The sequence below is a fragment of the Balaenoptera physalus genome (assembly GCF_965194825.1).
Source record: "Balaenoptera physalus genome assembly, chromosome: 13".
In the NCBI taxonomy this organism is placed as follows: domain Eukaryota; kingdom Metazoa; phylum Chordata; class Mammalia; order Artiodactyla; family Balaenopteridae; genus Balaenoptera; species Balaenoptera physalus.
Window position 1 is genome coordinate 100,330,617 of NC_138892.1, and position 27,991 is coordinate 100,358,607.

General features: G+C 34.1%; 1 protein-coding gene across 1 annotated transcript in view; it reads left to right on the forward strand.

The window, feature by feature from the left end:
- Window positions 1–27,991, forward strand: part of CD69 (CD69 molecule) — a 42,374-nt gene that overhangs the window by 5,134 nt on the left and 9,249 nt on the right. The window contains exon 2 of the mRNA XM_082420384.1: window positions 45–27,581. Within this exon, the coding sequence (XP_082276510.1) occupies window positions 27,518–27,581 (64 nt within the window). The 5' untranslated portion in view covers window positions 45–27,517. The remainder of the gene's footprint in view (window positions 1–44; window positions 27,582–27,991) is intronic.

A 27,991-nucleotide genomic window follows, 5' to 3' on the forward strand; every position in this document is an offset into this window, starting at 1 on the left:
AGCTCACCGCAACGAAGAGTAGCCCCTGCTCACCGCAACTAGAGAAAGCCCGCGCATAGCAACAATGACACAACGCAGCCAAAAAAACCCAGTGGCATTTTTTACAAAATTAGAAAAAAAAATCCTGTAATTTATAAGGAACTACAAAAGACCTTGAATAGGCAATGCAATCTTAAGCAAGAAGAACAAAGATAGAGGCATCATGCTTCATGATTTCAAAATATATTTCAAATACACAGTAATCAAAGCAGTATGGTACTGGCATAAAGACAGACATATAGACCAATGGATCAGAATAGAGAGCCCAGAAATAAATCCACACATACATAGTTAACTGATCTTTGACAACAGTGGCAAGAATACTCAATGGCTAAAGATAGTCTCTTCAACAAATGGTGTTGGAAAAATTGGATATCCACTTGCAAATGAAGGAAATTAGACCCTTATCTTACACCATACACAAAAATCAACTCAAAATGGATTAAAAATTTAAGCAGAGACCTGAACACGCATAAATTCTTAATGTACTCTGGAAGCAGATGATGGATTAAAATTTGAAAAATCAGTTTTGCGAGTTTGTTAGCATGCCCGGTACAAGCAGTCTAGTATCCATAGAATTGTTCTTGGCATATATACTCTCAGTTAAAATTAAACAGGAATGATCATATTTTAGCATCCTACTAATCATTCAAATTTACCTAATGTTTACTGAGGAATTATTACATGCCTGACACTATCCTGGGTATTTATTTCAAGCAAACTTTCATGAAAATATAGTTGAAAAATTTAACATATAGTCATTAAGTTTGTGATTCAGATTCATTGTTGTGGGGAATTTAATCTGTTTAATTAAAGGATATATATAAGATATGCCACATAGTTATTCTAACTGCTCATTAACACAGCTCCCTGAAATTTCTGGAAACTTGACTTTCTTTCAGGTTTAGGAACCCTGAGTTTGAGAAAATACTTGGACCAGGTTGTTAGCTTGGGAAAGCTCAGGTTAAGCATTAAAATTGTGTTCATATCTGAGCATACTACCTGAGTCATATGGTATAACTCCAAGAATAATGAAGCCCAAAAGGAGGTCCCTGGAATATATCATGACTGGCCTGAAAGCAGAATTTTTCTTAGGGAAGCACCTGCATGGTTGTAGAAAGTCTATCTTAACACTCATTCATTCAGATGGTATCCTTTACAACTGTGGGCTCAGTGATACTTAGGGAAAAAAATCTATTCCTTGATCTGGCCTGGAAAAATACTACTAATTGATCTTTACTTTATTCTCCTTCAGCATACTTTAAATAAATATATCTTGCTTGATTTTCTCATGGGGTATTTATGCCTGGTTTTGCACAAATCCATATCTACAACTGATATTTTTCAATATAGTAGTCTTACAACAAATGAAAGTAAATAGTTTTGTTGTACTAAAAAGTATTAGATTAACATAATACTGAGCTTTGAAAGAAGAACTTAATTTTTAGGAAAAAATCGAATTTAAAAGAATAGAAATCATCCAATGTCTGCTCTCAGGTTGCAATGGAATTAAACTAGATATCATTAAGAAAGATAACTAGAAAATCCCAACTACATGGAGATTAAACAACACACTTCTTTTTTTTAAATTTTATTGGAGTATAGTTGATTTACAATGTTGTGTTAGTTTCAAGTGTACAGCAAAGTGGTTCAGTTATACATATACATATATTCATTCTTTTTTAGATTCTTTTCTCATATAGGTTATCCCAGAATATTGAGTAGAATTCCCTGTGCTATACAGTAGGTCCTTGTTGGTTAACTATCTTATATACAGTGGTATGTGTATGTTCATCCCAACATCTCTCCACACCATGTTTCCCCTTTGGTAACCATAAGTTTGTTTTCAATATCTGTAAGTCTGATTATGTTTCGTAAATAAGTTCATTTGTTTCATTTTTTAAAAAATTAGCTTCCACATATGAGTGATATCTTTGTCTTTCTCTGTCTGACTTACTTCACTTAGTATGATAATCTCTAGGCCCATCCCTGTTGCTGCAAATGGCATTATTTTCTTCTTTTTTCATGGCTGAGTAATATATATACACTAGATCTTCTTTATCCATTCCACTGTCAGTGGACATTTAGATTGCTTTCATGTCTTGGCTATAGTAAATAATGCTGCAATGAACATTGGGGTGCATGTATCCTTTCAGATTATGGTTTTCTCCAGATATATCCCTTGGAGTGGGATTGCTGGATCATAGGTAGCTCTGTTTTTAGTTTTTTAAGGAACCTCTGTACTCTTCTCCATAGTGGCTGTACCCATTTACATTCCCCATCAACAGTGTAGGAGGGTTCCCTTTTCTCTAAACAACACACTTCTAAATAACACATGGATCAAAGAAGAAATCTCAAGAGAAATTAAAAATATTTGAACTAAATGAAAATAAAACAGAACTTATCAAAATTGGTGGGATGCAGCAAAAGCAGTCCTTAGAAGGAAATTTATAGAATTGAGTGCATATATTAGAAAAGAAGAGAAATTTAAAATAAATAATCTAAGTTTCCACCCTAGCAAACTAGGAAATAAAAGAGAAAATTAAACTCAAGGTAAGCAGAAGAAAAGAAATAATAAGAATTAGAGCAAAAAATCAATGAAATTGAAAACAAAATGTGAATATAGAAAGACAATGAAACCAAGAGTGGGTTCTTTGGAAATATCAATAAAATTGATAAGCCTCTGGCCCGGCTAACTAAGAAAAAAGAGAGAAGACACAAATTACTAATATCAGAAATGGAGCAGGGGATATCACTACAAATTCCATGAACATCAAAAGGATGATACAAGAATATTATGAACAACTCTACGCTAACAAATTTGATTACCTAAGTGAGATGGGCCAAGTCCTTGAAAGATACAATCTTCCAAAACTCACAAATGAAGAATGACTGGACGGGAAGGTAGGATTTGGCAAAAAGTATTCTGTTGGGCGAAAGAAGGTGTTTTCAGGGAGAGCAACATGAGAATCTTCGCTTCATTCTCCACCCAGATGTGTTTATCTCACAATCACACCGGTAGCAGGCTCTTTCTTTAAGCCCTCCCATTACCACTAGAGAGCACCAGTTCACAAGCGGAACTGAGGTCAGCCAGGGAGAGTTCTTGCTGGAACAGAGAAAAAGAAGGCTGAAGACAGCATTGTCAGAAAATCAGCCTGCTGATTTCATTTACTCCTAGGTAGTAATTTGAAACACAAAATCACCAAGAAGTGTGCCTTAACTCACTGACTCCCTCGCATCTATTAATTAATCTAATTCTTTTCTTGAGGCATGCAAAAACAATCTAGTTATGTTTGTTTAATATTGAATAATCATCTATACTGATCTGGTCATTGGGCTCAGTACTGTTACATACTATTTATTAATATCTGCTTTCATTCTCCAAGTATATTAGGCAGGAACAATGGATCAATCTTTTAAAATTTAGTTTTTAGGACTACCTTCCCTACCAAAAAATTAAAATTATTAAAATAAAATGAACTAAAGTAACTTAGATTTAAAAATTTTCTGTATTATTTAATACAACATGAGTTAACTGAATATGCATTTCAAGTTTATGGCTGAAAATAATCAATATCTATGCTATTGATTTAGTAATTCCATTGTACTAAAGTCAGCTCCCCTGAAATCACTAATCAAATCAGTTTCTTTTTTTCAGTTTTATTGTTTGAAAAATATATATGCCACAAATAAACAAATTTATTGCTTTATAAACATGTTTCCTCTTCAGAATGCTACTTACAAAAATAAACTTACCAAAAAACTTTAAAAAAATAACTTACAAAACTTAAATTGAAATATTCTCAGTGCCAATCTGTTTTGGAGACCCTATGCCAAATACCCTTCAACAGGCCTGAAGACTCTAACATTATTGTAAAATTAATAAATTTTCTTTCTCTCTTTAAGGAGTAAAAAATGGAATTAATGAATTGTGTGTTAGGTATTGAGTCAAAGTAGGCCACAGTAAGATCTATGTAAACTTTTGCTAAAAAGTTACATTTCAAAAATTGTGACAAATGAAAATATGTGATGTTTTCTTTTTTCTGAGAAGTCATTGTCCTAAATGACGCTGACTCCCTGTTTCATATCCTACTGAGAAAACAAAGTGGAACATGTTCCAGCCCAAATAATATCTGAAGGTTTAATATTCTTTTGAATTGAAATCAAAACAGTGAAAAAAGAAAACAAATCTATGTCTAGCTCTAATTTATTCAGAATCTTAGAATTTGACATTTTTATCTCATTTTTCATTTAAAAAGAAATAAAAATTAGGACTATCCAAGTAAATGGAGAAATAGAGACATAATTCTGGCAATGGATATAGATATATATATACACACACACACACACACACACACATATATATATACACATACATACAAATATATATATATATATACATATACTTATGGGAGAAAATTAACAAAAATCTCACCAGTGAGTATGAAATTTCAGTGCAGACTCATGAAAATAACATTCTACATAAATCCTCCACTGTCATTTCAGATCACATAGCAGGCTACATATTACAGTTACAAATATGACTAATTTAAATATAATAATAAATAAATAAAACATCCAAGAAAGTTAATATGGGACAAAGAATAACCTTTATGCATATTTCACATGAGAAAAATGATAGTGGTGGAGTCAGAGGGCGTGCTAGAGGTAGTGAAGATGAGAATCTTGATATTAATGATATTATTAGTCCTACTTCTCTAGCAAACAAAGAAAGTTTATAAAGGAAAGGATAAGATCATCATATCAAATTCTTCTGAGAAGTCCATTAAGAAGAAAATTGAGTACCGAATATAGAATACAGCAATAGGTCAATAATGACCATGACAATATTGGAAAAATGATTTTAAGATTTATCCAGAAGAAGACAGCAGAAAAGCCAAGATTACTTTCCCCCTGAAGAAATAACATTGTAGTATCTTCAACTATCAGATATTAAATGATAATAATAACAACACTGATAACAACAGCAATAATGTTAATATCTTCCCAAACTTAAAAACGATCACCATATAGGTCTCAGCTCAATTTTTAATTTTTGAATAGTCAGACTGGTTGTGAACACGAGATGTCAATCAAGTAGATCTGCCAAAAACTCATGCAAAGGCCAACCTGTTCATCACACAGTATGTCAGCAGTCTACATACCACTGCTCCTTGAATTTCTATCATTCTCCTATGGCAAAGATATGAAAAGTCTTGAGGATAGAAACTTAAATTACAATAAACGTTTGGTGGTTAACTGACACAAGAAGAGAAATCAGTGCAATACAAACCGTATGAAAATCTTTGATTACTCAGACTAGATCCCCTGCAAATCCACCAGTATCTTCTGTCCAGAAAAAAAAAAGAGCAGGAGATTTTTCCACAGGCTCAAGCTGGGTATATAATGAACCACTGGTAATGAGGTTGTTTGGGAGCTACAGAGTCGTGGCATCTTTCAAAGCAAGGTAGAAGTGAAAAAGTACATGGCACCCCAAAGTTAAAAGGCTTCTATGTCTTATTCTTGGACTTGGTATCGCACATTGTTTCTCCAGTGTCTGATTCTTTCCTGGGCACTACCATAGCCACAAATCTGAAGCCTAGAAGAAATCTGAATGATTCAGAGAAGTCAACTTTTCTAATATGACCACCCTCAATCTACTCACTTTGTTGTTATCATATGCACACATTGATTTATTAATTAATTCAAAAAATAATTAGTGAACATCTACTCCCTGGCAATGTTCTACGTACCAGGGATAGAGCATTGAATACAACAAAACTGATGATCTCCTGCTGCTTACACGCATATGGAGGGAAATAAGCAATAAACCAACAAACCAACCAAACAAACAAAAAACTATATAATTCAGTTGATGAGGAAATGCCTTGAAGGAAAATAAAGCAAGGTCCCAGCATAAAAAAGGGCAGTCAGTTTGCAATTTCTGCAAGGGCAGAAGTTGAAAGATCACAATTAAAAATCTGTTACAATGACAGGCAAGAGTTGGTTGAAATACAGTGGTAACACTGGAGCTGGAGACTCTGTGTGTATAAAGGAAGAACTCACAGATGGGTTAGATGTAGTATTGAAGACAAAGAGAGGAGACATTGATGCTTCAGGAGTTTTTGGCCTGAGTTACTGGGATGAAAATACCATTAACTGAGATGTCAATAACTGGAAAATAACCCTGTATGAAAGGCAAGATGTGAAGATTAGTTTTGAACATTTTAAGTACAAGATGCCTATTTGACTTTGAAGTAGAGAGGTTGGGCAAGCAGTTGACGGAGAGGTATGGAATGAGAATGTAGGTAGCATTTAGGCTGAATGGGCTCATCTAAGAAGCTGATGAGTATTAAAAGAAAACAAAAGAGGAAAGAAAGGATTCTGCCGACAGAAGAAGTACCCAGTAACTTAGAAGGAGAGAGAGTTTCATGCAAGTCAAATAGAGAGAGAGAGTGAGAGAGAGCGAGGGAGAGAGAAGGAGGGATGGAAAGAGAGATAAAGAAATCTAGAGTTGTATATACTTCTAAAAAGAGACATTCCAATGTGGTTTTGTGTTATTCCCCAGCTAGATAGATCTATTCAGGCACAGGTAAAATGTAGGCACAAAAGTGGATAAAATTACAGAGGACTAACCAAATTATATTGGTTAAGTCACCTAGCTGTGACAAGAGGTATGCAAAGGTGATTCTGTTGTTACTAAAAGAAATTTACAATCCCAGTTTGTGCTCATACAGATACAAACATTTAAGAAAAAAGTTTTTTTTTTTTTGCTTCACTGGATTTTAAGGTCCATTGAGTTCTATATTTATACTCCTTATTATCATTCTCATTTTATTATCCTTTCAATTAATTCAGTTATTTGCTATTTTGACCTATGTTTTGTATTAGGGTTTTATTATAATAGTGTTACAAACTGTAACTTATTATAATAAGTTATAATTAGAGTTACAAACTATGACCTTAGTTACTTCTTTATCTTGAGATTTGAATGAAATTGTAAACTTCCAGTACCCCTAAAAAAATACCCTTTAAATGTGTAACTTCCTGTTTCTAAGAAAAGAAGTTCAATTAACTTCCTATAAGTTACGTAGCTTTTGTGGTGAAATCAAGAGAAACATGTAAAGGAAACGGAAGTGTAGGAGTTATATCCTTATTTGAGTGCAAATAAATTCTGAGACTTTAATGAAAAATGAAAGGTGAGTTTTCCTAAAACCTGGCAACTTGAAAAGTTGTTCCAACATTGAAAGCAAGATTGTTACCTATATTGTCTACAACTGGTTTATTATACAGCCCCTTAGCAAGGCTTATTATTAAATCTCTCCTTTTTACCAACTTGGGTAATTATGTCATTTTAAAATTATACTTTTGCAGGTAAAATGATTTATTTATAAGGTTTATATCTTAAATTGGACTATACATGTCCAGGGCAGGGACCATGGCATTCATCTACTTCTCATCGTTCTTATTTTTCTGATATTTTTTGAGAAGCATGGGACACTAGTGCTTTACAGTTGAAAATCTGGATAAATAAAGATATTTCCTATTTTATTCATCAATTTAATATTGGATATGTTCTGTTGTATTTTTGGATATTAGATGCTTATTGACTTTACCATTCAATCATATTCAATTCAGTACACCTATCATTCAAACCAATTAGTCACTTGGTCAATGAAAAAAATTTATATAGATATGTAGCCTCAGCTATGATAATTATAAATATAAATTTTGTTTTCCCAGCATTTTTCTTCCTATTTCTTTGGGAAAATCATCTGCACACATAATTTGTCCTTGGAAGGTTGTCAGCCAGACTATACCATACTCCTGGTTAAAGTGATTTCTTAAAAAAGGGCAGATGACCAGTGGGTACATGAAAAGATGCTCAACACAACTAATCATCAGGGAAATGTAAATCAAAACCACAATGAGATATCACCTCACATCTGTCAGAATAGTTATCAAAAAGACAACAAATAACAAGTGTAGTGAGGATATGGAAAAAAGAGAACCCTGGTGCACTGTTGGTGGGAATGTAAATTGGTGCAGCCACTGTGGAAAACAGTATGGAGATTCCTCCAAAAATTAAAAATAGAGCCATATGATCCAGCAATTCCATTTTATCTGAAGCAAATGAAAAAGTTAATTTGAAAAGATGTATGCACCCCTATGCTCACAACAGCATTATTTACAATAGCCAAGATATGGAAGCAACCTAAATGCCCATAGATAGATGGATGGATAAAGAAGATGGAATGGAATATTAGTCAGCCGCAAAAAAGAATGAAATCTTGCCATCTGCAACAACATGGATGGACCTGGAGGGTATTATGCTAAGTGAAATAAATCACACAAAGACAAATACTGTATCATTTCACTTATACATGGAATCTAAAAGAATAATGAACAAACATAACTGAACAGAAACAGAGTAATAGATACAGAGAACAAACAGTTACCAGAGGGGAGGGGCATGGGGGGGAGTGAAATTGGTAAGGAAGATTAAAAGATACAAACTTTCCTCACTTTGGTGTACAGCAGAAAGTAACACTACACTGTAAATAAACTGTAGTCCAATAAAAAAAATTAATTTAAAAAAGATACAAACTTTCAGTTGCAAAATAAATGAGTCGCAGTTATGAAATACACAGTGTGGAGAATATAGTCAATAATTATGTAATATCTTTGTATGGTGACAGATGAAAACTAGATTTATCATGGTGATCATTTTGAAATTTATAGGAATATTGAATCACCATGTTGTGTACCAGGAATTACCGTAGGGTTGTAGGTCAACCATACTTCAAAAACAAACAAACTCATAGAAAAAAAGATCAGATTAGTGGCTACCAGAGTCGGGGGGCGGGGGGAAAGGAAATTGGATGACGGTGATCAAAAGTTACAAACCTCCAGTTATAAGGTAAATAAGTACTAGGAATGTAGTGTACTACATGATAAAGATAATTAACACTGCTGTACATTACATGTGAAAGTTGTTAAGAAAGTAAATCCTAAGAGATCTCATCGCAATAAAAAAATATTCTTTTTCTATTTCTTTAATGTTGTATCTATATGAGATGATCAATGTTCAGTCAACCCACTGTTGGAATCATTTCATGATGTATATAGGTCAAATCATTGTATTGTATACCTTAAACTTATACAGTGTTTTATGTCAATTATATCTCAACGAAAAAGGATGGATGAAGCTGCTGATAAGAAAAAATATGGATCTATATATTCTGACCTCAGTAAATAGAACCATGTTTGCTTTTCTTCTGTATGTGTCACTTTTATGTTTTCTACAAATGTGGGGTGTTTCATGCAAAAATACGCATTTCCATGTGTTTATTGGAGAGTCCAAACGTTCACTGTAAGTGTCCTCCAGAATGGCAGATGCAAGAGAGCTGGAGAAGCAGCTATTGGCAAGATACAGGCTGCAGAAAAATTCTACATTTTCTCATTCCTTTGTAGTATTGCTCCCAAAAAGAAAAGATTACATGAATCATCCAAAAAATAAATAGAGCAAGGATGAAACTCCACTTTTCTTGCTAAGCTTTGCCCCCAGTATTTCTTCAGACTGTGTTGCAGGTCAGCTTCCTCAGGAAACAGACACTCAGATGGAGGTTTGCATACAGGATGTTAATTAGGGAGGTACCTCAAAATCAACACCTGTGTATGAGAAAGAGAAACTTCTGTTTGGGTAGAGGGAAACTTTGAACTGTGATTCAGTTCCAACAAAAGCTTTAGTTGCCACTACAGGGAGCTCAGAAACTGAGTGGTCCTTTAAATTTGTCCTGATATAAGGCGAGAGGTCTAGGTGTTTACAGTCTCACATGAAAGAGTCATTTGATGCAGTTGTTCCTGAGGGAGAGAGTGACTTTGAGAAGGTGGTATCTTTTGGCAAAAAGCCATACCATAGAGCTTCAGCTGAAAACTGTGAGATGCCAACTCCTATCAACTGAGGGAGTGAATTCTTTAGTCGAGAATGGGGCCATGACACTGCATCCACTGCAGATAGAAAATTACTTTTTAAATCAAAAGATAAAGAAGTCGGAACATATATACATATATATATGTGTGTATGTATATATATATATATATACATACACACACACACACATATATATACACACACACACACACACACACACACACACATATAATTTTCTTGATTAGAATCCTTTGCTTAGGGCTAGAATCATATATCTAAATGTCTATTAAAAATACACATTGGTGAATCCCCCAGAGTCCAGAAACTGACCTCATCATTTTGATTCTCCCCTAAGTCCAATCTTTATTCTCTATATTATTTAAAGAATACTGCCCACATTGTCTGTATCAAAACACGAGGACCATATCTGACTTTCTATTTCTGCATCTCCTCTCCTTGAATTCCCTTATCCAGTTAATCATACACTGTTTTACTAATCGTGTCTTTAACTCGACAACTTTCCTTCATCTCTACTGCCACATGCTTGTCTTGAATACAATCACCTTTTTATGGCAACAGTTGATCCCAGTACATCCTATATTACTCAGCCTGAGTGATCCCTCTAAAAATGAATATCTGATTCCAGTTAGAACACTTTAGAGATTTATCACTGTACTTAGAATAATTCTAAACCATTTAACAGCATTTATTTTGGTTCTTTGTAATTTAACTCTGTCCTCTGCTTCACTCTCTAGTCTCACTTCATTCCAGCTTCTTGGATTTCTTTCAGTCCCTCTAATTGGCTATTCCTCCTCCCATATTTGAGATTTGCACTATTTGTCCCTGTCTAAAAGCTCTTCTTCTGTCTTATTTACCTGGAAAATCTATGTTCAAATTTACTCCTCATATTAAATACTACTTTTTACATAAAACTATCCTCATACTTGAGAAATTCCCCCAATATGTTTCTATAGCTCTCTTTATTTTTATTATCAAAATAATAAACATACTTCATCATAATTACACGTAAAATTGTCTAGCCAAACATCAGCAGGAATGGAATAATGACCTACGAAAAGCTATCCCTTCATAAAGTCAATAAGAACATTGACAAAAAATGTCAAAATCAACTTTCTCAGAATGCTGGAACTTCACCAAAGACTTGCAAAAATATACTATAAGTTATTCAAGAAAACAGCTGCATCTCATTAAGAACAGTGACTGTTGTGGAGTTTTCACTTGCTCTGTTCCCATCCCCTTCTTCTCAGCTTCATAGCAGCCTTGAAAACCAACAGTCTTGCAACTACAGTAGCTGTGAAAACCAGCAGCAGAACAGGAACTGGAGGGGACAGAAAGAATTAGGAAGTCCTCAAAAAGTGATTCTCAGAATAGTCATTGTTTGAACTAGCTGGCATTCCCTGGAAATTCCCATCTGTAGGGCATGTTTTTTCTTGACCTGAGAGAGTCAAACAGAACTTGCTCAGTGCAAACAGTGTGTTCCCCAGGGGCATTTGTCAAAAACAATCTGTACCAATTGCTGAACATTATAGCTTCCTGAGGTAGCCATAAGTGTTGGGGCAAAGAAAAGGCTGATAAAAAAAACTTAAGAGAGAAACTTGGGGATAAGATGTTCATAGAGGGCTTTGAAAAACTTAACATATTGCTAGAAATATGGAATGCTACGTGCATGTGTAGGGCTGTGAACGTGCTCAAGGAAGACCTGAGAAGGCACTAAATTCTCACTTCTGACTGACCTTAAGGCTCTGTACAAGCAGAGGTTAAGACAGAGCTTTTCAATCAGCTATTTTAAACATTTTCAAAGGACTAAAGCCACCATGTTCTCAACCATGTATGAGAATAATGTCTCAGCAAGTGGAAAATCTCAGTAAAGATATAGAAATCACAAAAAAGAAACAAATAGAATTTCTGGAGTTGAAAATGACAAGAAGTGAAATTAAAAATTGACTAGAAGGGCTCAACAGCAGTTTTGGCTAAAGAAAGAATCAGTGAACTTGAAGGTGAATTGATTGAGATTTTCAAGTCTGGGAAACAGAAGAAAAAAAAAAGAATGAAGAAAAATGAATTGAGCCTCAGACAGATGTGGAACACTAACAAGCATATCAGTCTCGGTATACAGGAGTCCCAGAGGAGAGGAGGGATGGAAAGGAGTAGAAAATTTGTTTAATTATAAGTATATAAGTTTCAGGTGTACAGCATTATAATTCAATGTCTGTGTACACTACAAAGTGATCGCTAAATACCAACCATCATTTTACAGTTGAACTTCTTCAACCATTTCACCCACCCCACCAACCCCCTTCCCCTCTGGTAACCAATAATCTGACCTCTTTACCTATCAGTTTGTTTTTGTTTGTTTTTTTTTTTGTTCATTTTGTTTTGTTTTTTTGATTCCACATATAAGTGAAATCATATGGTATTTGTCTTTCTTCCTCTGATTTATTTCACTTAGCATAATACCTTCAAGTTCCATCCATATTGTTGCAAATGGCAGGATTTCATTATTTTTTATGGCTGAATAATATTCCATTGTGTATATATATCACAGCTTCCTTATCCTTTGATTCACTGATGCACACTGTGTTTCCATATCTTTGCTATTGTAAATAATGATACAATGAACATAGGGATGCACGTATCTTTTCAAATTAGTCTTCAAATAAATACCCAGAAGTGGAATAGCTGGCTCTTACGGTAGTTGTATTCATAATTTTTTGAGGACTCTCCATACTGTTTTCCATAGTAGTTGCACCAATTTACAGTTCCACCAACAGTGCACAAAGGTTCCCTTTTCTCCACGTTCTCTCTAACATTTGTTATTTTTTGTCTTTTTCATGATAGCCTATTCTAACGGGTGTGAGGTGATATCTCATGGTGGTTTTCATTTGATTTTGCATTTGATTTGCATCATGAATAATTAGTGATGCTGAACATCTTTTCATGTGCCTGTGGCCATCTATATGTCTTCCTTGAAAAAATGTCTATTCAGATCTTCTGCTCATTTTTATTGGGTTGTTTGGGGTTTTTTTGTTTTTGTTTTTTTGAGTTGTATGAGTTGTTTATATATTTTAGATATTAACCTCTTGTTGGATATGTGATTTGCAAATATCTTCTACTATTCAGTAGGTTACCTTTTTCGTTTTGACAATGGTTTCCTTTGCTTTGCATAAGCTTTTTAGCTTAATATACTCCCATTTGTTTATCTTTGCTTTTGTTTCCCTTGCTTTTGGAGTCAGATCCACGAAAACACCATTAAGACTTATGTCAAGGGGTGTACTGCCTATGTTATCTTCTGGGAATTTTGTGGCTTCGTGTCTTACATTTAAGTCTTTAATCCACTTTGAGTTTTTTTGTGTGTATGATATAAGATAGTAGTCTAGTTTCATTCTTTTGCATATAGCTGTCCAGTTTTCACAATATCATTTTAGTAAAGAGTCTATCTTTTCTCCATTGTATGTTCTTGGCTCCTTTGTCATAAATCTATTGTCCATAATAATGCAGGTTTATTTCTGGGCTCTTAATTTTATTCCACTGACCTCTGTGTCTGTTTTTGTGTTAGTACCATAGTATATATATTTGTTTCCTATAGCTTTGTAGAATGGCTCAACATCAGGGAGAGTAATATTTCCAGTGTTGTTTTTCTTTCTCAAGATTGCTTTGGCTATTTGTGGTCTCTTGTAGTTCCATACAAACTTTAGGATTATTTGTTCTAGTTCTGTGAAAAATGTCATGGGTATTTTGATAGGCATTGCATTGAATCTGTAGACTGTTTGGGGTAGTACAGACGTTTTAACAATATTAGTTCCCAATACATGAGCACAGGATATCTTTCCATTTATTTGTGTCTTCATCAATTTCTTTCATCAGTATCTTATAGTTTTCAGAGTGCAGATCTTTTACCTACTTTGTTAAATTTATTCTTAGGTATTTTATTCTTTCTGGGAAATTGAAAATGGGACTTATATTCTCTGATAGTTTGTTATTAGTGTGTAGAAATGCCACAGAATTCTGTATATTGATTTTGAATCCTGTGACTTTGCCAAATTCATTTACTACTTCTAGCAAGTTTTTTTGGGTGGAGTTGTTAGGGTTTTCTATATATAGTATCATGTCATCTGTAAATAGTGCCAGTTTTACTTCTTCCCTTCAAGTCTGGATGCTTATTTCTTTTTCTTGTCTAATTTCTTGTAAGTAGGACTTCCAATAATATGTTGAGTAAAAGTAGTGATAGTGGACATCCTTGCCTTGTTCCTGACCTTAGAGGAAAAGCTTTCAGCATTCACCATTGAGTATAATGTTAGCTGTGGGTTTGTCATATATGACCTTTATCATGTTAAGGCACGTCTTTCTATGCCCACTTTGTTGAGAGTTTTTGTCATAAATGGATGTTGAACTCCATCAAATGTTTTCTCTGCATCTATTGAAATGATATGATTTTTACCTTACATTTTGTTAATATGTAGTACCATGTTGATCCATTTGTGGATATTGTATCATTCTTGCGTCCATGAACTAAATCCCATTTGATCATGGTGTACAATCCTTTTAATGTACTGTTGAATTCTGTTTTCCATTATTTTGTTGAGAATTTTTACATTTATGTTCATCAGTAGTATTGGCCTGTAATTCTGTTTTTTTGTGGTGTCCTTGTCTGGTTTTGGCATCAGGATAATGCTGGCTTTGTAAAATATGTTTGAAAATAGAAAACTGATTCCAACATTAGAATTTTAAAAATGTATTAAAAATGGGCAGAAGACCTGAATAGACATTTTTTTTAAAGAAGACATATAGATGGCCACAGGCACATGAAAAGATGTTCAGCATCACTAATTATTCATGATGCAAATCAAATGCAAAATCAAATGAAAACCACCATGAGATATCACCTCACACCCGTTAGAATAGGCTATCATCAAAAAGACAAAAAATAACAAACTTTAGAGAGGATGTGGAGAAAAAGGAACCTTTGTACACTGTTGGCAGAACTGTAAATTTGTGCAGCCACCATAGGAAACAGTATGGAAAATCCTTAAAAAAGTAAGAATAGAACTACAATCAATACAACCAACTAGACTTATCAGACATCCATAGAACACTTAACAACAGAAGAATTATTTTCAAGTGGACACAAAACATTCTCCATATCGACCATATGTTAAGTCAAAATAAGTTAAAACAAGTCTTAATCAACTTAAAATAACTGACATCATATAAGTTATGTCCTCTGATTACCAAGGAATGAAATTAGAAATTAATAGCAGAAAGAAATTTGGGGAATTCATAAATGCATAGAAATTAAACAACACACTCCTAAATAACAGTGGGTCAAAGAAGAAATCACATGAGAAATTAGAAAATACTTTGAGATGTATGAAAATAAACATACAACATACCCCCCCCCAAAAAAGAACCCTTATGGCATGCAACAAAAGCAGTGCTTAGAGGAAAATGTATTGCCATAAACACCTGCAGTAAAAAAGAAGAGAGATCCAAATCAATAAGCTAGACTTCTCCCAGAAAAAACTAGAAATAAAAGAGTCAACTCAACCTAAAGCAAGAAAATGGAAGGAAATAATGAAATGTGAGAGAAAATGGAGAATAGAAAAGCAATACAGAAAAATCAGTGATACCAGAAGGTTTTTTTTTTAATCAACAACATATTAAAACTTTGGCTATAATGACCAAGAGAAAAAGAGAAAAGACTAAATTACCAATTGTTTGGCTTACTTGATAGACTGAACACTTGTAAAAACATAGATATCATGACTGTTTTGCCAGTTCTGTATCTCCAGTACCTATTTCAATGTTTTCCACAAAGTAGGTACCCATTAAATATTTGTAAAATGAATGAGCACAATTCAGTTAAATAGAAGAGCTTCTCTAAGTTCATCCATTAATGGCAGCTAATCTTCAAATTGCATCCATTTATGATATCCTACCTAAGGCTCTACCATTTGCATCACAAGGCATGTTAAACCTCTCTATTTCTGGCTTTGACTAGTGATATAAACTAGTTTTATTTTTTTCCTTTTTATCTGATCTTGCTACTCCCCACCCATTTCTTTAACTTCTCTACCATAGAAAACCTCTATGGTGTTTGGGCAATAGCACTTAAAATTCTTTTTTAGTTACCTGATGTGGTTTTAAAATTTCCTGTTAGGAGACTAAGATAAATGTAAACTAGGGATATAAAGTTCCAGAGCTTGAATATGAAGATCAGCAACAAAGATTTCTTTTTGGTAAATCTTTTGCAATAATTGTTGCAGGTTGTTATGGTTTCCTACCCAGTAGACAATTCTTCTTTTCACCCTTCCTAATAGAAATTAGAATCTATTCAGGCTCTTGCATGTAGCCCTGGTATTTCAGGAGGCAGTAGATACCATTCTTTAACTCAGAAAATAAATCCTAACTGGTCTCCATAATTAAAGTGATATCAATTCTTTGCCAGCAGTCAGATTATAAAGACCAGTGAGGTATAACAGCTAACACTTCTTGAGCACCAACTTTAAGCCATGCACTGTTTTAAGGGTTTTACATGTATTAACTTATATTTTGTAACTACCTTATATGATAAGTACAAATATTATTTTCACTATAAAGTTAATAAAATTTAGGGCCAATTAAAATAACTAGAATTTAATTACTCTAGACTTGATATCCCCTGATAAAGAGGAATTGCATAGATTATCAGCAATAGACTTTCTCAGAGATATGCAGCATATGGGCTAGAACACTGAAATTACTAAGATTCTGGTCCATGTGTGAAGAACCTGAGAAAAAATACTCTAATAACTAGAATGTGAGTTATCTCCAGGCAGGAAGAAGCATAGGAAGTAGGAAGACAGAGAAAAGAAGCTTATTTCAAAGGATATGGCAATAACAATGGCCTGAACGTTGTGAGAATTTGATCAGGCTGGAGAAAACAGAAATGCTTACAAGGTTCTAGCAAATTTCCACGGACAGATCACTTACACTTCATCTCAGCAGAAGTGAAAGATTAGATATTAGAGAATATAATATATATATTTGTATATATATATATTCCTCTTTTTCACTGGTTGCTCTTGTGTCTGCAGTATCAGGATCTGAAGAGTAACTATTACTGCCTATCTTGTAGACATGAAAAGGATAATAAAAGCATATAATGAACCAACAAATTCAATGACTTAAATGAAATGACCAAAATCCTTGAAATTCCAACTTAAAATGATGCAAGAAGAAACAGAAAATGGCCTTATATCTATTAAAGAAATTGAAGTAGTCATCAAAAATCTTCCCTTAAAAAACAAAACAAACAACAAAAATCCTCCAGGCCCAGATGATTTCATAGGTCAACTCTTTTAAACACTCAAAGAAATAATAAGTGCAAACATAAACTTTTTCAGAAAAATAGTGGATTTGGAAACACTACCAAACTCGTATTATAAGACCAGCCAAATCCTTGATTATAAGTGGAAGATTTTTGAGGAATATTGGTCAGAGAGAAGACTATGAGGAAGCATGTACTAGGCTCCTTTTAATCGAAAAATAGGAAAATTTAAACTGGCACATTTGCAACAGGTGAGAAGAATTCTGACAGATGACCAGAAGGGAATCTATAGTATTGGCATGGAGAAAAGAATAATAGGTATATGAAATGCATTTAGTTAAAAGATGATTAAGATGTGATTACAATTTATGCTTGTAGATGTTTTATATCTTACGTTTGGAATAACCAGGAAGCGTAAACTTATTTTGGCTAATATAATCTATGAGATTATTAGCTAGATAAAGGGTACTACTAAATTGAGTAGTTTAGTCATCTTTATTTCTTCTCTATGACAGTTTACATTTTCTAAGTTATCAGCTCTTCTTACTAGCTCTTTTCACATACATATTCTTCTTCATGTCCTATTAATCATCTCACATATAGGATATTGTAAAGACATAATTAACTTATTTCTACCTTCAGTTTCTACCCACTTCCGCCTACTCCTCTGAGAAATGTCTACCACTGCTGTAACCTGAAATGATTTATTTTTTCCTATAGGATTTTTAAACTAAACCATTCATTTAGCATATGATCTAGTATGACATTATCACATATTTATATTATTGTCTTACATGCTTTTCCAATTTTTATTGTATTTAGATTTGTGGGCTTATTTCTCCTGTCTATGTTGTCAGGTCTTAGAAGACTATAACTAGGTTACAGATTTCTCTGTTTCCTCTACAGTACATCACTACAGAGCTTGGAACTTGTAAACAATAAAAAGTATTTGTTCAAGGATTAGTTTATTAATTACTGGCATATTAGCGTTTAATACAATCGAAGCATTGTTCTCTATAGATAGGGGAAAATTCAATATAGTTCTGTTTCCCATAATAAATTTCCTACTGCCATAGGTTTACACAGACAAAAGAAATAGTTATAAACGCCAATTTTATGAAGTGCTGCTTCTGGTGTATTTGTTCTATTACTACTGGACAATTACTTCACCTATGGAAGCTAATGTGCCTTTTTCTTCAGCTTGCCCCAAGCACCCTATATATTTGTCATAGAGTTTTTGTTCCAGAAGAGTTTTAATCTTGAAAATATAGTCCAAGAAAAAGAGATTTCACTTGCATTGATGCAAGTCACATTTGTATTGCCCCTCTAACAGTCTTTGTTGTATTTGTCTTAACAAAGTAGCCAATTATTAGCCATTTGGAGTTTGTCATTAAAATCTCCTTCTCTCTCACTTCTGTTTTAACTAGTTCATGGCTCTAATGATCTATTTTTTGGTCATCATTCATATTTTATAGATCACCAGCTTAAAACATTAGAGTTTTTAAAATAATTCTTGATCTTAAATAAATTCTTGGTTTAAAAATGTACTATAAAGTTTGTATTTATACTCCTTAAATAATGTGATTACCTAATAAATTTCTAGTTCCCTAACTTGAGGGCAGTAATCTTGCAGTATGGAAATGCAGCAACAATGACGGCCTCCCAGACAAAAGCAGTATGTGAAACAACAGTTGAAAGCATGGGTTCAAAAGTCAGGTTGTTTAGTAAAATGTACTTCTAATGAGCAAGTTATTTATTTATTTGAGGTAAAAAAAAAAAAAACCTGTTGCGTTTCTTTCTGTGCAGTGTTCACAATATAAATAGAGCTGGCTGAACGAATTCTGAAATATTGAATTAAATGTGATTATTTAAAAGTAGCTTGTGTTTTTTTTAATATTTCTCATATTTTCCCTTTCACTGTTCTTTGTCCCCTTACAGTTACCTCTTTATTATAGAAACTATTCTTAGATATAGATTTATGTCGTATAATTGAACTATTTCTCTAGCCATAGATACTGTAAGATGTTTAGAAGAAAAGATATTATGCAAAAGAATTAGGAAGATTAAACCATTCATAGGAGTGGGGAAGATGGATTTGTTATGAAAAACCATACGAGACAGAAGAAGAAAAGAGAATCAGAAGTTAAGCAGTAGCGTCAGTAGACAAGAAATAAAAATTATGGGCTTGGCAATAAAGGATAATTAGTTCGGAGGTGGCTTTTAGAAAGCAGTCAAATAAAGTTCAAACTGAATATAGTGAGAAACGCTATATCCATGAATTATAGTTGCCAGATATATTCACTTTCAAAATGATTATATGTGTGTGTAATTGTGTGTTTGGTATAGAAAAATATTGTAGGAGAAACAGGAGAGGTTGATTATTCTCACAGCAGGGACTTTTAGCTTATGCTTCTGTAAATATATCATATTGAACTATAACATCCTTCTTTTATCATAAACACAAAGTTAGGTTGGATAAATATTACAATAACACTAAATCTTTGTCAGTTTGCTTTTCATATTTAGGTCTACAATCCATGAGGAATTAATTTGTGTGTGTGTCATAGGGATCAAGTTAGTTTTTTCTCACATGGACATCCAATGTCCCAGCACATTTATTGGAAAGGGCATCACCTAGTCAATACCTTGCCATATCACTTGTATCATAAAATAGTCTTTACGTACGAATGGGTATCTCTACTCTGCTCTGTACATCAACTTCTCTATCTGTACCATGACACACACTCTCTAAGTTACTGTAGGTTTATAACTATTGATGACTGGTAAAGCAAGTCTTGCAATCTTGTTCTCTGTTAGGAGAGCCTGGATCACTTACAGACTTTTGAAGAATTAACTAAACTTAGTACCAGTTTGTCAACTTTCATTTAAAAATTTGTTAAGATTTTTGAGTGGGATTACAATGAATTTAAAAATCAATTTGAGAAGAATGGTCAAGCTTACAATATTAAGTTCTCTAATCCTTAAACAGGATATGTCTATTATTTGCGTCAATATTCCATAGCTTTGTTAAATGTCTTTTGCTAGACTTATTCCTTAATATTTGATTTTTTGATACAGTTGAGCATGTCTCTTTTAAAAAGTTTATCTTATATTTCTTATTCGTTTATATAAATTCAATTATATATACATTTATTTCTCTATCAAGAAAATTAGCTAAACTGTCTTAAATATTCTAATAGTTTAACAGTTTATAGATTCATTGGGGTTTCTTATGTACTCAATAATATCAACTGTGAAAACTAAAATTTATGAATCTACTTCTGAGAAGATATGAAGTATTTTCCCTATTCTCCCCACTAAGTACAACAAAATCTTTGGATATTCCATATGAAATAACCATAAGAAGAGTGAAAGATGGTGAGGATAAGGCCGACTGGAGAATTCAGGACTAGAAAAATGGCGCGGTGGTGAGTGCCATGGGATTTCTTTTTGTCTCATTTATCCCTGACACGGAGCTGAAGAAGCCAGCAAGCCAGAAATGCCAACCAGTGAAGCCAGAAAAACATCCACACCACAAAACCCTGCTCTCCACCAAAAATCCAGGAAAAGGGCAGCCTAGCAAAACAGAAAACTTTTAGCTAATAACTACTCTTCTCCAGCCAAGCACCACAGAAAAAAAACATGGTCCCACTGTCATGCACAGCAGCAAACTCCAAGGTGCAAACCTGAATTTCCACACTTGCCAATCTGTAACAAGACACTCCAACTGCCCCCACTCCTAATGGGATGGTGTTAGAGATAGCCACCTAAGGACCCAAGACATTCATTCTCACTGGGCAGTAATGAATGCCCTCCTTCCCAAGGGAGTCACTGGCAACTCTGTGCAAAAACTAGACTTCTTCCCCTACCCAGCAGTTGGTGTCAGAGGAGGACTTTTACCAATGCCCAGTGGTGTTAGGTTGTACAAATATTTGCAAATGAAACAACACATTTCTAAATCATTCATGGATCAAATGGGAAATCTGAAGAAAAATTAAAAGGACATTGAACTGAATACAGTGTTTTTCTGACTTGATCTTTTTATATTCTCTAGAAGAATCTGAAATTTCTTATTTCTTCCTTAAATGTTTGGTAGGTGGGAACATAAAATTATCTGGGCATGGTGTTTTTTACTTATGTTTTCATGTTTTATTTATTTCCCAAGGAGGATGTATTTAATTATGGGTTCAATTTATTTAAAAATTTATAAAACAATTAAGATTTTTAAAAATTCTTCTTGTTTCAGTTTTGCAAGAGGTGTTTATCTAGGCTGTGTCCATTTTACTTAAATTGTCGAGTATGTTAGCTTAAAATGATACATAATAAACTATTATAACTTTTCATGTCTGCCTTGACTTCTCCCACTTTCTGGCAAATTCCCTTCCATGGGTTTCATTTTCCTTTTCTAACATCTTGCCTCAGTAAAGGCCAATTCAATCTATCAAGAAATATTTTAATACATACATTCAAACTTCAAATTTATTAGGGAAAAGAGTGGTAATAACCCCTGAATGTCTTCTACTCGGAGATTTTTCTCTATGTAAGTAGGTACAAACATATCCACAGGAGGTGGGAGAAGCAGGTCTGTTCAAATTCATTGTGTATCTATCAAGATTCAGATACAAATGGATATATTTTTTTCATCACTTAGTGACACAGGCCTTTACCTACCTAAAATTTCTATGTGTTATATTTGCCATTTCAACACTATTGTCTTTGAGAATACTCCCCCAAAATACTTCCTACATGTAAGAAGCCTGGAATTAATTTACATAAAGATATATCTCATCTTTGGTATAGTTCTTTTATGCCTTTTACTTTGAAAAATAGATTTTTCAGAGTCCAAGTTTATGTATTCATGAACATTGTATTTTACCTTCACTATGTCAAGTTAGGAAGAAGAAACATACCAGCTCACACTTTCCAAACCAACTCATTTCTATGTTTTAGGAGATGTTCCACCAATGAGGAAAATTAGAAAGTTCAAAGAGTGAGTTCAAAGAGGAGAGAAGGTTGGAAAGTGGTTAGAAGTGGAAATTCCCCACTTACTTACTCATGGTTCCCTCTTCTGACCCTTTACGATAACCAGTGGGAGAGCACACACACATCTGTGATTTAAAAATAAATTTTACCAATTTACATAATTTGTATAATTCAATAGGTGAGACATTAGAAATGGCAGCTTTGATTCCCAAGGAGATTAAAAGCCGTTCAGAAACCTAATTCACCCATTGAAAGAAAAAAAGAAATTAAAAAAAAGATGAAGAGGTTGCCTCTGGAAATTCTATCAGGTCTGAAGTTTGCGGTCTCTGTGAACGTGGGCCACCAGAACATCCTGCTGAGCTGCTGCCTGATAAGGACTGTATATCCTGTCTTCTTTGTGTCACTTTGCATGCAGCTCACATTACTTCATTTCCTTTCTGGAACCTTTCCCCGGATTCTTCATATAAGGTCAAACATGAAAGAGACCTGCGTTGAGTGCTGGTGTCCTGAGTGACTTCTTCCAAATTTGTCCAGGCACTAATTTCTCTCTAAATCTCAGCTTTCTCAACTGAACTATGAGATCTTAATGATCATCTTTGCCCTGTGGATATCCCTTAATGTTTTGATGTATTCTTTATGAAATAAAACATAGAAAATATCTCCGAAAAATTTGAAAGTTATGTATTATGACCATGTGTGTTTTGTAAGGAGATTTTAAAGAGTTTATTTGCACAAGTTTTCTTTCTTTAGGTTTCTTGATGTGTTTCTTTGCTTTAGAGAATTGAAGCCATCAGGGCTGACCACACAGGAAGTTGGCTTTCACATTTAGATAAATAAGGAGCAACCGAAAAACCTTCTGACCCCAAAATCTCTACCACACTGCATCCTGACCCTCTACACTTTGCTTTGTCCTATTTAGTGTAATTTCACAGGTGAGATACCTTCCTTTGATTTAACAAATACTGATTAGTAATATAAACATGTAATTCATTATATATACATAGGAAGACACTCTTGCAAGTGAAATAACATGCTTTTAATAATCACATCAGGACAACAGGTATCAACCAGTACTGTGCTGGGCAACCCCTATTCATTGTTCATGCCTCTGCATAGATTTAAGTTGACTGCTTTCTCAGATCTCAGGCAGATTTCTTACACTTAAAAAATTGATTGTGAAAGGGGATGGAGGAGTAATAAGAAAATAATTAATTTTGCAATAAAGTTCAAGTTGTTGTGGAGGACTTGAATAGCATGAGGGCCAGTGGATACCTACAAAGCCCACTGATAGCACATGTTCTTGGTAATCTGACTGGTTTTTATGTTTTCAAAGTCTGCTTACTGCCACCTGTATAAGTGCTGATTTCAACAAAATACTTTGGCTGCTCTCATAAAAACAAGCAGAGAAAAACGATTTCAGAACAAAAATAATAGATTTTGATCAATGGCATAATGTTTAAAAATATTTCTTTTCATCAAGTAAGGTCTCTAGACATCACTTTCCTGTGTCCAATGGCATATATAACAAATATTACATATATTATACATATATATGTTATATATAACATCAATTACATATATTACATAATGGCATATTTAACATATATTGCATATATTATACATTTATTATTACATACATTATACATTAATATATAAATATATATGCATGTGTTTGTATATATAGACATATGTAAATATATATATATATATAATATCCATTCACCTGATTATGGCTGTGGAAGCAAGAAAACTTGAACACATAAACAAGTGTTTTAGTGTCACGAAAGCTGTTAAAGTTGGTTGTAGGAGACTGCAGCTTCCTCTGTCTGTCTGTACCCTAGACAGACAAGAGTCACATTACATCATATCAGCAGTTATGCTGAGACTGCTCAGTTATTATCTGTTAACATCTTACGTGAAATGAGGAACTTTTCTTTCTCATGACCTGAATCAAACTGTTATTCCTTTACTTATTGTTAAATACCTAATCTACACAAACACTGTGGTAGAAAATTAATTTTCTCACTTATGATGTTTTCTTCACGAAAACTTTATAAGTTGGATGCTGATACTTTCACTGTACACATAACGAAGCCAAAATCCAGTGGAGTTGTATAACTTTCCCAAATCTGCATAGCTAACAAATGCTTGAGTTGATATTCACAAACATTATTTCATGTATATATCCAACAAATATTCGTTGAACTCCTTCTATGTTCTAAGCCTTATTATAGGTACAAGTTATTCATCGTTGTATAAGACAGCCATGTCCGTGCTCTTAAAGACCTTACTTTCCAGTAAGGGAAGTAAATGTTAATAATTATTACCTTAAAAACTATATATATATTTATATACAAATGAACTACAAAGTCTCAGATGATATTATGTTCTATAAAATAAAAGAGTGAGGTAATAAGTCATGACTAATGGGAGGTAATTTGTGCAGGTGGTCATGGAAGGTCTTATTGAGTAGGTAACAGGTAAGGTAGATATAAATGAGAAGAAAGACTTAGCCATGAAAAATCTGAGATCAGAGGGAATAAGAGCAAGAGCACAGCCTATAAAATGAAAATAAGCTCAGCTTTTTCGAGGAACAGAGTGAAAGTCAACATAGCTGGCCTATAAGAAGTAAGAGGGAACATTGTGGGAGATAACTAACTATCTGTAAAAACTACACTATTTTGCGTGCCTGTTAGCCTGCTAATTGTTCTGAAACATTCAAACTTCGCAGGGAGTCGGTGTCCAGCTAAGAAAATTAGAGTTTCACACTTATATGGGAATCATCAGAGGGGAAAACGTACATTGGAAAATGGTATAACTGGACCATGGCTTTTATGTCAGTCCAATAAGCTGTTGAAACACCCTGCTTTGCACTGGAAGAGACACATAGCAAAGGTTATCAGTGTGGGTAAGTATGTATTCTTTCCTTCTCTTTATATCCCATGGACTTGGAAGATTGCAGATTTATATATATATATATATATATATATATATATATATATATATATATTATCTCATGCATTCTTCACAACGCGCTGTGTGTAATTAGTGTCAAAGTGTGGACATTAACCCAGATTCCCAACTCTAGGAGATGAAATAAACATTTAAAAGATCAAAGTTTCTTTAACCCAAAGAAATTAGTAAAAACATCAGCTATTCCCTTAAGTACCAAACTTCACTTCCCCTTTGTCATTCATCAGCAGTAGTCAAGTATGCCCTTGCTACCCACTGGCAATGTAAAGGCATTCATTTCTCAACCCTACTATCCCACTAACCTCCCTGAGCAGCTCTCTATATTTTGGAACTTTCATGTTTTTTATACATACTCTTTCATTAACTCATATTTATTTATTCACAAATTCAACAAGTATGTACTGAGTACATACTAGGTTCCAGTTACTATGTCAGATGTTAGAGTCACAGAAGGGACAAGTCAGAAAAAGTCTTTACCCCCAAGCAGCTTACAGTCTGGTAAAGAAAGTGGGTGATAAACAATAATGTAATGTCAGATCTTGACAAGTGACATAGAGAAAGATAAAGTCATGTGGAGTCATAGAATAGGAGGTTCTATTTTACATAGAGAAGGCAAGTGAAGACCTCTCTGGGTAAATGATAGTTGAACAGTGAGTGAACTGAATTAAAGGGAGGGCAAAACATGCAACTAGATGGAGGAAGAAACTTTTAGAGAAAATGCATGACCCTGTAGTGGGAGGATGCTTGACATTTTTGTGGAACAGCAAAGCCATGACTATCGGAGAGGGCAGTGGCTATGGTAGGAGAGGTAGTCAGGGGCCAGATCATGGATAAAGCAAAGTCTTCTCAAATACACAAGAAGGTCTTTGGATTGTACGGTAATTTTGATAAGAAGCTGTGTCGAGTGGGAGAAGTGAAGAAGTGAACTTCTCACCAAAATGATATTACTTAATTATAGAACAACCCCTCTAGCTGCTATGTGGAAAACATACTAGGAACTGAGTGAAAAATAAAGAAGAACATAGAGAGTTTTAGGACCAACGTGTACCTCTTCATGTCTTAGGTAAACAAATAAATATGATGGTCTGACTAGCTTACAGTAGATGGTAATTTTCTACCCTCTTAACCATAACATTTTCACAAAGGCTTTATTCTGAAAACAGAATATCTGTACTCTAAAGTCATATTAATGATAAAATTTGAGGGCACTAAGATTATTAACCAGAGTGATATTTTTATCCCCTCCTTAAATCACTAGACACAGATATTCTGCATTCATTTTGTGTTGACCTTAATAACTTATCTGGATGATACTGATACTACGGCAATATATTTTTATAACAATCATTCTCAAATATCCAAAGTGTCAGAGATATATGAAAATAATAATCTAGCAGATTGGAGAAAATTAGAATAAGATATTACTGAGGGGAAAAATAGGGCAGTCTAAATGACAGTAAAATATGACATGAAAATTAACAGGAGATAAATGAAACAGATCATTTAAGATAAACAACTTTAGAACACAGAAAGGAAGTTCTAGCCACAAGGTTTCTATTTCCTCCATTAAACCAGCTACTTACTAAATGATACCTTGAAAAACTAGTCCCCAGGGAAGAATCGAATGACACATTGCTGAAAGCCGGTTTATAGCTTGTTAAGTTAAACTCTTCCAGACTGGAGAAAGGTCCATGAGAACAGAGATGGTAACTTTCTTATTCAACAATAAATCCTCTAACCCCAAACGGTGTCAGGTTCATAGTAGATGTTCAATAAAATAATAGTTGTTAAGTATATGATTATATGAATGAATGGGATTCCAGGGAAATATTACTCCCCACATTATTTCCATCTCAAAGATAGGAATCCCTAACTTTTAATGCTTTGCTTAGATATTCTGTTTCCTAAATTATTTGTTTTCTACAAATTTAAGAAAGGATAGCTCAGATTCTGGGAAAGTCTCGCTTGTCTCTTCACGCTGCACCTACAGTTGTGAGAAAGCACATTTCAGACAGCAGGGAAAACCCGTAGCTCACCACAACACCACATTGTAAATTGTTTGGGCCACTAGAGCATGAATTAAAGAGGACAGGAGTAGCTGAACGATCCGGAGGTGAGAGGAAGCGGGTGGAGACAACGTAACTGAATATAAAGGCTGAGATATCTCAGAGACTCAGAGACTGAACAAGAGCTCCAGCAAAGACTTTCACTACAGACTGGCTTGACCTGGGATTAACCAAGGGATCGTGACGAGGATAAAGATGAATTCTGAAGATTGTTCTGCAACAGAGACCAGCTCCTTGCATCTGAAAAGAAGACAACAAAGTAAGTCAGGTCTTACTCCTTATATACTGGTAGCATCTATCAATATATCTATATTTATATCTATCTACCTACCTATCTATCTATGGTATATAATGGTAGTTAGGGGGGAAATGAAGCTTGTCTTTTGAAGAACTTGGTTACATTCTATTTCAGTTGGGATAAAGGAGAAAATGGGGAAGAAGTAAATATTTCTTTTTCTATGAGAAGACAAAATAGAAACTTGAGAGGAAATCACAAGGGTGAATTTCAGAAGCTCTCTAAAGGTTTGTTTCTTTGTTTTAGTTTATATCATCTCAATTTTTCAGATTTAATTAGAAATCTCACTGCCCTAGCCCAGTGAACTGTCCATCATTTTCCCATATCCATCCTCTAGGAAGCACTGCCTCTCTTTATGGAAAACTCTGTTTTCC